The sequence below is a fragment of the Xyrauchen texanus genome, chromosome 12, assembly GCF_025860055.1.
Source record: "Xyrauchen texanus isolate HMW12.3.18 chromosome 12, RBS_HiC_50CHRs, whole genome shotgun sequence".
NCBI lineage: Eukaryota > Metazoa > Chordata > Actinopteri > Cypriniformes > Catostomidae > Xyrauchen > Xyrauchen texanus.
Window position 1 is genome coordinate 31,529,821 of NC_068287.1, and position 12,713 is coordinate 31,542,533.

General features: G+C 36.1%; 2 protein-coding genes across 5 annotated transcripts in view; one reads left to right on the forward strand and one right to left on the reverse strand.

Annotated features, from left to right (window-relative positions):
• Window positions 1-1,508: 1,508 nt before the first annotated feature.
• Window positions 1,509-5,926, forward strand: LOC127652694 (lipopolysaccharide-induced tumor necrosis factor-alpha factor homolog). Its single transcript, XM_052139002.1, has 5 exons — window positions 1,509-1,595; window positions 3,064-3,131; window positions 3,295-3,402; window positions 4,521-4,695; window positions 4,784-5,926. Exons 2-5 carry the CDS (start codon window positions 3,086-3,088, stop codon window positions 4,899-4,901), a joined length of 447 nt encoding a protein of 148 aa, XP_051994962.1. The 5' UTR covers window positions 1,509-1,595; window positions 3,064-3,085; the 3' UTR covers window positions 4,902-5,926.
• Window positions 5,927-6,064: 138 nt separating this feature from the next.
• Window positions 6,065-12,713, reverse strand: part of LOC127652693 (ubiquitin carboxyl-terminal hydrolase 7) — a 34,764-nt gene continuing 28,115 nt past the window's right edge. For all 4 annotated transcript variants that reach the window (XM_052139000.1, XM_052139001.1, XM_052138999.1 and 1 more), the window contains exons 26-31: window positions 10,921-11,021; window positions 10,523-10,622; window positions 10,251-10,370; window positions 10,091-10,162; window positions 7,896-7,986; window positions 6,065-7,773 (exon numbers count right to left, since the gene is read on the reverse strand). In XM_052139000.1, coding sequence (XP_051994960.1) covers window positions 7,667-7,773; window positions 7,896-7,986; window positions 10,091-10,162; window positions 10,251-10,370; window positions 10,523-10,622; window positions 10,921-11,021 — 591 coding nt within the window. In that variant the 3' untranslated portion in view covers window positions 6,065-7,666. The remainder of the gene's footprint in view (window positions 7,774-7,895; window positions 7,987-10,090; window positions 10,163-10,250; window positions 10,371-10,522; window positions 10,623-10,920; window positions 11,022-12,713) is intronic.

A 12,713-nucleotide genomic window follows, 5' to 3' on the forward strand; every position in this document is an offset into this window, starting at 1 on the left:
TTCTAATATTTAAAACAAATTAAAGTTATGACATTACATTTCTAGGTCATTTTAGAACATTTCTAGTTAATTTCAGTAACAATGACCATCTAAAGTACTTTTGTATGAAAAGTCAGATTTACTTGCTTCCATTATAGAACACAAGATGCTCTTTGTAACATTCTCAGATTATCAACATGGATCATCAGGGTTGAAACACACATGTGGAGTCCATGTTAGCTCGAGTGCATGCTGTCATTAAAGAAAAAGCAGGACAATGTAAAAAAGCAAAACGTTACATATATGCTCACTGAGCACTTTATTAAGAACACTTTGATCTAAATAAAGTGCCTGACGTGGTCTTCTGCTGTCATAGCCCATATGCCACAAGGTTTGACGTGTTGTACATTTTGAGATGCTATTCCGCACACTAAAATTGAACAGAGTGGTTATCTGAGTTACCATAGCCTTTCTGTCAGCTAGAACCAGTCTGGCCATTCTCCATTGACCTCTCTCATCAACAGGGCATTCCCATCCATAGAACTGCCGCTTGCTGGATGTTTTTTGTTTTTGGCACCATTTGGAGTAAATTCTATTGACTGCTGTTAGTGAAAATTCCAGGAGATCAGCAGTTACAGAAATACTCAAACCAGCCCATCAGGCACCAACAATAATGCCATGGTAGAAATCACTGAGATCACATTTTTCTCAATTCTGATGGTTGATGTGAACATTAACTGAAGCTCCTGACCTGTGTCTGCATGATTTTATGCATTGCACTGCTGCCACATTATTGATTTAGTCTGATTAGATAATTGCATAAATTATTAGGTGTACATGTCTTATACTAATAAATATGTATAGTGAGTGCAATATATAATTATAATATTCATTTCAGTAACTGTTAACTTTAAATCATCATTTTAGTGGGATCATAGGGTTTATGGCATTACAATGTCATGGCAACATTTAAAGTTTTACAATCAGATATCTTACAGTAAGTGATTTTATCACCCTAAAATCATGTTCAAACACATATTGTTTATGTCTTGTGGCTATACTTTTGAAACTGAGTATTTTAACGTTTACAGATTTACTTCATTCACTTCCAATATAAGTGTCTCACTGTAGCCTGGATTTATGCTTTTTTTAAACAAAAGGATGGAAAAGTCTATATTAATTTTTGTGGTAATCAACATTATGCCACAAATGCTGTTGACTTAGCTAAACTTCTATTGAACCTGAAGTATTCCTTTAAGGCAAAGTAATCATTCAATAAAATGTAAACTTTGATTTACTGATTACAGTTTTTCTGTCTGCTCAGGCCAGTTTCACATTATAGCACAGTAAATCAGTGGATTTTCAGAAATTTGAAATACCAAGTGTTTACATTCATATCATTTTATCAACAAAACAAGGCATTTCAATGAATGAGATGTGAAAAAAATACAGCCTTCTTCCTCTTTCTGTCACAAGTACATTCATACAAGATATAAAAATATGTTAATGCCTTCTAAGTAGGCAAGGGGTGGAGTAGCACAGTGACTATGAAAAGCTTGGAAACTCTTTACAAACTGGTTTCAGTCTAACCAACAGCAACAGCCGCAACAGTACAGGTAAGAGATTTCTCTTTACAACAAACTATAATGTGGAGTTTTGAAGTGCTTCTGGATTTAGGTCCGTCATTTATCTTAATGATCATATAGGAGTAGGTCTGAGATTACACAAAACAAATTAATAACAAACCAATTTAATAGTGTATTGATGGTGTTTTTGTTTCCTTCAAGATTCATTTTATGAATGTTTTTTAGTTTGTGATTCATTAAATGGTAGAGATTGAGTGGCTGTTGAATATGGTTATTTAATAAGAAGACAGTACAAGTTTTTAGAAAATACTGATGGGGGAAATCAGTGTTTTGATAATTGTTAGTGAGATTTGTACAGTTATTGCGAAATTGTGTACAGCAGATAAAATGTTTGTGTGCAGTCAGATCGCAGAATTATTACTGTACTCGTTATCTTTAATCAGAAACAATCCTATTTTAATAAAGAGTGATTTACCTGAAGGTAAATTGCGATGCCTTATTTTGTTTATATATTATGCTTTGTGATTGCTAAATGACATGAGTGATTATGAAATGAATACGTCATTAAATAAAAAAGCAGCACAGTGAATGCTTTGAACAAAGCTCATCGGAGCGATGAATGGACAAGCCTTTTGACGCTCTGTGTTTTGCCTCAATTATAAAGTGAAATAGGTGACGTATTTGGACTGTTTGAGGTTTCCAGGTCACCTCCTACTGATACACACCCAAAAAAACATATACCAATAATGTACTTCCACTAAAAGATATACATTTCGTGGGATTATTTACAGTATGTTCTTGTATATTTGTATGGGTAGTTTTTAAATTTTTGTTTTTAGAGAAGTTGACATGTCATGCATTGTAATATAAATATGCTATATACCATCTAAATCTATTTTAAACATCATTTTGCCAATGATATTATGGTTAGTATGCAGTGTAATGCAGTTTATGTAAACATTATAAACTGAAAGACTACATGAAATATTTGTAATTTAAAAAACAAAAAATGAATGCAAATATTCACAATGCAATTAAGATAAATGGTAACCAGTCACAGCAAATTATATATACACTTTCACTTATTCATATACATTCTAACCTAAAATCATAAAAAGTTTAAATGTTAATGGACATTTTATGCATCAACAACCTATTTATTGTAAATGTGTGTGTAGATCTTCTATTTGGTTAGAGGGGCTCAGAGTAAACTAGTGAAATACAAAAATCCTGTTTAGATTTGAAGGTAATTCGTCATATTAGAAGATGCAACTTCAGAGTGAAGCTCTTACACAATTATTAATCATGAACAACATGATATTGCTGTAAATACAGTCCTTTTACAGGAATAGTTAAGTTTTTTGCTTTAATCACTACATTTAAATGATGGAAACAGTCAAATGCAAATAAAGTGGTACTGAGTGGTAATGAAAAAACTTAAAGAAGGTAAATGTTGGACAGAGTTAATATACACTCTAATTTTTTCTTTTTCCACCAGTTTAAACCCAGCCAAAGAGAGAATGAGTGCTTACAAAACCGGCGACCCACCTCCCTACATCATACCAAGTAAGTCTTTGAATCATCCGTTGAGTACGTATGGCTCATACGGAGTGATTAAGACTAAAGAAATCCAAAACGTGTTTGCATGACTGACATAAGGTGCAATCTCGAAACAATTATGAGGAAAAATATTTATTTGTATCTGTATCTTTTCTCTTGGAATCAACAGTAGAGGACAAGGGTGACAATGTCAAGGTCTACCATGTGCACACACCGTTCACACCACAAAGCTCCACCATCGGTAACATGCAAATGCGAATGGAATCAGCCAGACCTGGTGAGTTTGTTACCTGGCAATTATCTGGGAAAAATTGTTGATTGTAAAGAGCTTTTCAATATTTTTTAAAGACCCCATGAAATTGAAGATTGCAGTTTTCATTCTTGTGTTGACACGTACACTCACTGAGCACTTTATTAGGAACGTTTTGGTCCCTTATAAAGATGTGGTCTTTTGCTGTCGTAGCCCATCCACCTCAAGTTTCGACATGTTGTGCATTCTGAGATGCTATTCTGCTCACTTCAATTGCACAGAGTGGTTATCTGAGTAGCCGGATCACATTTTCCCCCATTCTTGTGGTTGACATTAACTGAAGCTCCAGACCCCTATCTGCATTATGTTATGCATTGCACTGTTGCCACACGATTGGCTGATTAAATAATCACATGAATATGTAGGTGGTACAGTAGTTCCTAATAAAGTTCTCAGTGAGTGTAGTTCCCATTGAAACAGGAAGTTTGGATGCTTTCTTTTTTTAAATAAACAATAGCTTTTAGTTACATTACATCCATGAACCATGATTTGCTACTTACCAATATATAGGTTGCAGGTGGTATAGAGGGAGGGATATTCTAATTCTAAAGCGTATTTGATTGGACAAAAATCTGTCTAGTGCAAGTTGAGTCATCAACATTTTTTGTCTGTTTTACAGGAAGAGAAAGACTTTAAAGGTTAACTTTTAGGAGTATAGCAGCATATTGATGGCTTAAAAGATAATATACATAGACTAAAATCCACAAAACTCCCATTTTCATTTTATGGGGTATTTATGGACATCTTGTACTGTATTTGGCCATTGCTGTCTTGCTGAGACTGGTGTCTCTGCAGAACAAAAATGGACAGTTTCCAATGATTTACCTATTACATAGCGATTCCCTATCCTATTGGATAGTTGAAAAACATCCATTCTGGTTTGGATTACTAAATAGAGATCCCCTATTTTCATTATACCCCTACTCGTTACAAAAAGTGCCCTGGGATTTTTAATGACCTATTTGTCACCTTGCTGGCCTGGTATAGGCCTAATTTGTGATGATTTTAAATCTCAATGGGATGTCATGGTTAAACAAATAAATAAATAAACCTTGATTGATCCTAAAACACTTTTTTTCTTGTAGTTCAGTCCCCGTCAGCTGAGGGCAAAACCAAATACGTCAGCTACGAGTCATTCGATCTGGGTCGCTCTCCAGGAATGACCAACTGCACTACCTGCCAACAGCAAATCTTAACCAATGTCACCTATAAAGTGGGAGTTTATGCCTGGCTGATGTGCTTACTTCTCATCCTGTGTGGGTAAGTTTCTGTTTGAATTTGCAACCAACAAAACTTTCAAACCATGTGTGTACCAGCCAAATCAATGTGAATTTGTTCCCTTTTCCAGGTTTATTTTATTCTGCTGTCTGATTCCATTCTTTAACAAGTTCTTCAAAGACGTCTATCACACATGCCCAAAATGCAACAAGATCCTTCATATTGAAAAGAAGCGATGCTGTTCGTAATTCCAACACTACTACTCTCTCTCTCTCTAATGGATTTGTGTGATTAAGGTGGATGATGTGTCTGTCCACCTCTGTGACAATAACCAAAACAAGTACTTTCTTTGCATAAAGCAGTGTCTTTGATAATTACCACATCCACTGGATTAAAGGTTTATGTGCGGAGATGCCCCATGACACATTTAGGCCAATATCAGGACTGGCATTGATAGATTTGCATTATGTAATGGTAACATGAGTCATTTTAACACAAGTAGTTTATGATTTGTTTTATTTTTTATTGAAATAGAGATACAGTCCATTCAAATGGACATATCAAAATATCCAGTCATGTCTAATTATCACAGCGTGATCACCACCACTGAAATATTTATAGTTTAGCATATTTTTTATGTTTTGTCAGCTGAACATTCAACAAGGTATTTAACAGTAGAGTAAAACCCATAAAACAGACTGTATTTCTATCCCACACGGCCTCATTTTCAATCGAAAAATTAATTATGGCGTCTGCCTTGAAGTGGCAGAGCAAGGGTTGGCCGTGGCTCCACTCGCAAATGCCGTTTTGGACATTTTTTTGTCTTGGGCACAATTTATTTAGTCTTTCTACAACAACAACCACCATCACAACAACAAGCCCCCTGTCCAAAGATATGATAAGATCTAGGAGCTTTATGTCATTGAAGTTGAGAGAGCCACGCATTCATTCACGTTTAAAGTGAATAAGGTGTATATTCGCTATATCATATGACATGCCTGCCACCATGTAAAATAAACCTGGCTATATTGGATATACAGATATGAATTAAGTCATCTCATGTGTGTGTACACAATTTTAAAGATGTTTTCAGAAGTACTATTAAATCATTTGATAAAACTTATCTGTGGGGAAAAAAAAATAAAAATAATCACTGAGCACCTTTAATTTTAATTATATTGTCAAAGCTCACCTTCCATATAGCCAAATATTTTTGCCTAAGGATCATTACTCAATGTTGTAACAATAAAACAGACTTTGTGCAATTCCTTCATTAGACCCCTGTATTGTTTGTATACACACTGAAATATATCTAAAGGGATAGTTCACCCAAAAATGAAAAATTCTCACATTATTTACTATTTACTCACACTCATGCCATTCCAAACCTGTATGACTATCATCCGTGGAAAACAAAAGATATTTGGCAGATTGACAGACTTGGTCACCATTCATTTTCATCTTTTTTCCACCCATACAATGAAAGTGAATGATGACTGTCATTCTCCCTTGTCCTATGGGTTTGGAACAAAATTATGAGTAAAATGGTGAACTATCCCTTTAATTGTGATTGGACACAAGTGCAGCATCACAATTTCAGGGATTTCTCATTTAAGGGTTACAGGCCACAACTCTCCACAGACCATGGCTGTAAGCTTTTATAGAAAATTTTATTCAACATACATTTTCCAGCAAAAAGGCAATATACAGGAAGAGTTGTCGTACACTGCTGCTACACGGAGGAATTAGGACTGGATAAAAAAAAATCCAAAAAGAAATGTGATCTGCAGGTCATCTTTGTACTGCACTTAAACGAGACAAACTGTTGCAATTAGTTTAGGAAAAAATAAAGACCAAATGAAACATTGAGGATCCAAAATAAAACTACACACAATGAATATGAACATCTGAACTGATCTGTACCCAACAAATTTGTGTTTTCAATTTTACATGTTCATTATTTAAATATACAATTTTAATGGTTGTTTTTACAAAGCCAACTATGCACTAGGGAGCATTTCTTCTGTGCTTAAAGAAAACAAAAATTTGGTATTGGTTCATTTATGCTGGTTTCTCTGTCCTGAACCAGTCTACTATATGTCTGCAGCCTCATGCCATCAAACAGTACAATTAATAGGAGCCATCTGCACATGACATCTCCCTCCTACCCAATCAGAATAATCCCACAGCAACTGACAGAGGAGCTAAGGAAAGGACAAACTATTTAATGGGGAGAAAAATAAGTGAAAGCGAGGGAGAAACACAAAAAGATATGCAAATCAAACTCCAACCAAAGATTACATTTAACAGTGATGAGAAATGTAAAACCTTTGATATTAAGTGCCAACGTGCAAGATGAAGTTCAGACAATTTATTTAATTTTCATTTATTTTTTAAAACAGATGCTGTGGCTTTTAATTTTATTATACAGGATTTTCCAGAGAAGACAAACTGAATTTCTCTAACCAAACTAAGTGAGAAAGAAGCGTGTAAACATGACAATTGACTAGTTGCACTAAGGGACCAGATAATGAGATGACCATGTTGGGGCAACTCACAAAGGCCTCAGCCATTTGCAGTGATTTTTGCAGAAGGATGGAGATATCCTTTTCATCTTCTGCAAAAAACAAAACAAAAAAAATAACCTCCTCTTTTCCCATCACCTCCACCTCACAATGCAGCAGCTTTCTAGCCATAACAATTCTTTTAAAAACGAAATAATACAAAAAACAAAAAAAAAAGAAACCAATCAAAACAAAACAAAAAAAGTCTAGGACATACTGTTCCCCCCTTCTTGTTAAAATCCAATTCATTCTTCCAGACAAATAGGCAGTCAATAGTTAGAGAAGCCAAATCGAACAGCCTCAAAAAGGAAAGCAGGAGCATCAGCAATCACTCCATTTGCTGAAGACTTCATACAAGGTGCCTGTGTACCCAGAGAGCAGGTGTTAAAAGTGGTGCACACAAGAGGTTTGGTTAAAGTCTTTAGTATGGTCGGTTAGAGTGGCGCTTGTCAGTTGTGAATCTTGATTGCTTTTTCCAGGTACGTATAGCGACCTCTCTTTGGAGCTTTGTTGAAGTGGTCAAGCCCTAACCAAGGCCTCGGGTGAGACATGTTTCCTGAGAAATGAGTAAACGAAGTGTTAATGCTAGCCCAAATATGACTTCACATATTATTGAATATCTCCCCTGCTCTGTTGTTAAAGGGAGAGAGTTTAGAAGCAAAAAGATGGCTAAAATACCTGGCTGCGGCTCAAAGTCTTTCAGATTCACCTCATAGTCTTCTTCATTAATATACTGATGCCGGCCCATCATCACTATTGCAAACTTGAACTAAAGGGGAAAAACAAAAAAATATCTAAATCAATATGAAACGATAGTCATGACTTTCCATGACCATTAGAGTTGTTTAGGACTAATTGATAACTTAAAAAAAAAAAATATGATAATGAATTACGAATTCAGATGAATTCATTAACAAATCATTCAGACCATTTGGACACATTCAAAGAACAGACAAAAAAAAAAAAAAAATCACTACGGCTTCCAAATTTTGCTATACTCATGCTCGGCTCTTTAAATATTTGATCGACAATATATTGCCCAACTACAAAATGCAAACTGACTTTATACATTTTCCTGGCTTTCACAGGCCTGAAAATTTAAATGTGTAAATTGCCTGATGTTTATAGGTTTTCCATTACCATGGGATTCCAGTCTCATTCACTAACCATGTGTATGCAAAACATGTCAGAATGTTTTCACACAGAAATCATGATTACTCTATAAGATCACACATTTTAAAAGTTTATGATAGAAGTAAAAAAAAATAAATAATTAATGTATGCAAAAATCAATATATTATTGTCAAGTCTTGTTTTAAATTCATCTCTCTAATATCACATGTAGATGCAGGTGATCATGTACACCTACACCTATATAAGTGGTGTTTGTTTTTCAACTGGTTTTGAGTGAGGAGAGGTAAGTTTGAGGAAAGTCCTTATATGGAGATAATGGGTGTGTGTGTATTATGATCATTAATAATTGGAGACGCTGACACGCTCATTTAGAACAATAGAAAAAAAAAATTCAGCCATAAATGACGTCCATTTGCAGGGGAACCCGGAAGTCTAATTCGCCATGGGATCCCTCAGGATTTTCATATGGATTTTTACACTGACTGGCCAAAAAAAAAAAGTTAGCATTTGGATTTAAATAAGCAGATACTTAAGAGCCTATGATTGGAACATTATTGCAGTGATTAATATGTTTCAGCTGGCAACATTTATTTTGATCCTAACTGATTCAGTGTGTAGCTTCTCATTTCTTAAACAACCAGGTCAGAAGACAAATCCCATGGAAGAAATGTTTAATCTTGAATGAATGTGATCAGAGTCACATCATAAACATTTTTTTTTTTTTAAACTACGAAGAACTCACAGCTATGCATAATGAAATTAAGAGCATTTGCACATGCACAATGCAACAAGAACAAGACTAAACCGCTGTGTGGCAACAAGAAAGCCACCTGTTAGTGAGGCTAATCTGAAAAAAATGACTTCAATTTGCTAGGGATCAAAGATTGGACTGTGGAGAAATGGAAAAAGGTCATGTGCTCGAATGAGTCCAGATTTACCCTATTACAAAGTGATGGGCGCATCAGGGTAAGAGCATGAAGCAATGCATCTGTCATGCATAATGACCACTGTACAAGCCTCTGGAGTGTGTGATATGATCTTGGGTTGCTTTTCATTTGTTCAGGTCTAAGCTCAGCAATGTTATGCAGCAATAAAATGAAGTCAGCTGACTACCTGAATGTACTGAATGACCAGGTTATCCCATCAATGGATTTTTTTTTTTCCTGACAGCATGGGCATATTCAAGGATGGCAATGCAAAGATTCATCGAGCTCAAATTGTGAAAGAGTGGTTCAGGGAGAATGAGGAATAATTTTTGCGCATGAATTGGCCACCACATACTCCAGACCTTAACACAATTGAAAGTCTTTGGGATGTGCTGGAGAAGACTTTACAGAGTGGTTCGACTCTCCTGTCATCAATACAAGATCTTGGCCAAAAATGTATTCAACTCTGGACATAAATAAATGTGACGTTACATAAGGTTGTCAAAACATTGACACAACAAATGCACGCCATAATCAAAACAAAGGCGGTCCAATGATATTTTCGAGTATGCAACTTTTTTTTTTGGCCAGGCAGAATATAATGGGGTTTTGGAACTTAAAATAAGGTCTGTGGTAAACATTTCTTGATGATATGCAGACTTTGTTCTACAACATAAATTACACACCTTTCAACCTTAAACGTGAACTTTGAAGCCGCTGTGTTTGTATTATTATTTTTAAGTATGCATTCAATACGGATTCAAAATTAACACTCCTAACAAGATCTTTTGTTTGATTTCAAACTCATCTTACCTTCTCAAACTCTTTCTCCTGAATGTCAAGCATGCTCTGAATTCTCTTCATCACTTCTCTGAAAAGTTCCCCCTGCCACAACAAAAACAAACACATTACAACTGACATATTCATACTGAACTAATGACAGTTGTAAACCTACACATGCACTCAAACACACCTGTCGGATCTTGAGCAAAAAGGGAATTCCGAATGTCCCGAAGACTTCCTTGTGGAAATGTGCAACTGGAATCAGCATTTCATTCTCCTTGTCCAAATCCACCTGGTCGAGTGGGATTTCCTGCCATGAAACATTAAACTCAGCATTCACAAGGAGGTAAAATCACAGATCCTAAATCATCTTAAGATGCTTTACTCAGAAACAGATCCTTTGTTGAACACAGTGAATGATGGGCCTTTGAGGTCGGCTCGCACTTATCAGTTCTCGCTTACCTCTATTCTGAACGTTCGACTGGCTGCCGGAGATAAACATTCTAGCAATTCATCTTCTTGGTGAACCCCAATAATTTTGTAGCTGACAATTTCTAACAGCCTTTGAAGAGTGCAGAGAAAAGAAAACTGTAAGGCAGATATTACAAACTGTGACATAAATGACAAATATTGTAGTGGGTGACTCATTGTAGACAGCTACATTTCAGTAGTGTCAGTGAGTTGCTAGTGCAAGATTAACTAATAAAACATTTTCTCTCGGTCTCAACCTTTCATATTATTTAGGATAATTCACAGTAAAAACAAAACAAAAAAGAAATCTCATAGCTACCTTTTAGCACATAAAAGGAAACAATATAGGCTTCCCATTATTGAGGACATATTGAGTTGAGAAAACACACCTTAGCTTCTCTGATCCTTTGTCAGAAAGCTCCACTGCCTTTTTACATTCTTCCAGAAGGTCTCTAACACAGCCATGTTTGTCAGGGTAAAGTGTGATCTCCTGGTGAGAGAGGAACATATGAGGTATTCAGGACAGTAGACAAGGCTAATGAATGTGCAGATTGTAATAAGCATCATAATATAAATATTTGCTAAGGCCCTCAACAAATCAATATACAGTCACGGAGCACTTTATTACAAACACTTTACACCTAAATATTCATGCGATTATCTAAACAGCCAATTGTGTAGAACCAGTGCAATGCACAAAATCTTGCAGATACAGGTCAGGGCTTCAGTAAATGTTCAAATTAACCATTAGAATGGGTAAAAAATTAAATAACAGTGATTTCAACTGTGGCATGATTGTTGGTGCCAGCGGGGCTGGTTTGAGTATTTTTGCTGATCTCCTGAGATTTTCAAACACAACAGTCTCTAGAGTTTACTCGGAATGGTGCCAAAAACAAAAAAATCCAGTGAGTGGAAGTTCTGTGGACAGAAACACTTGATTGAAGAGAGGCCAACGGAGAACGGCCAGACTGGTTCGAGAAAGAAAGTCTACAGTAACTCTGATAACCACTTTGCACAATTGTAGTGAGCAGAATAGCATTATATATTAAAATAACCATAAATATAATAAAGATTAAACAAAATGCATTAGCATACATAGTGTCAGATGAGTACTGCATTGATAAGACAACATAAGTGGCTTTATAAGGCAATATATTACTGAACATTAGAGCTGTGACGGTATAGGATTTTGTCTTACCGCGGTAAAGAAGCAACAAATCTCGCGGTTTGGCGGTTAACCGCACCCCCCCCCCACCCCCACAAAAAAAAAAAAACACCCGCGGCCGCACCACACACTGCTGCAGACGCGATCAAGAACGCATGTAGCTTGTAAATGACAATGGGAATGAATAATTTTAAAGCAGTATTCTTTATTAACAAATAAACAAATTAACATTTATATTAAACTGTAAATAATAATTAACTATTAATTAGGCTAAACTAAAACAACCTTTTTAATAATTATAAAGCAGTTTTCTTTATTATTGACAGCAAATTAACATTTATATTAAATTGTAAATATTAATAATTAACTATTAATTAGGCTAAACATAAACAACCTTTTTAAGTGCAAAATAAAAGTGTTCGGCTGTTGGGCCGCTGAATCGTCAATTCCTGCTGCTTTATTTTTCGGTCTTCAGGTTTCGTGACAGGAAAACCAACATGTTAACCTTGTCTGGTTTCAGCGAGGATCTTAACGGAGTAACAATGTTGCCAGCCGCACTGAATACACGCTCCGAAGGAGTGCTCGTTGCGCATATAGTCATATATTTTCTGGCAACTTTCTGATTATCCCGCCACCAGGCAAGCGGATCAGAGTGCAGATCGAGGGCGTCCTCCTGCAAATAACTTGCGACTTCAGTGTCTGCACGGATTCTTTTTGGGACCGGATTGGAGGATTGTGCTTTTCTCTTTCCAAGCAGGTCCGCAAGATTCATTTTTTTTTTTTTTGGAGGAGGTGAAGATGATGGCGCACTTCCTCCTTCTCCCTCTCCAGCCGCAGCGGTACTCATGGCACCTTCTCCATCCCCGACATCACGCTGCTCTTCTGGCATTGCCAGCATCTCCTCCAAGAGCGCATCTTTAACGTCATCTCCGGGGTTGATGTCCTTGTATCTTGGGTCAATGAATGAGGCCTTTGCCAATAGTTGCTGTGTTGCAGGTGCATTATATTTGTCTTTCA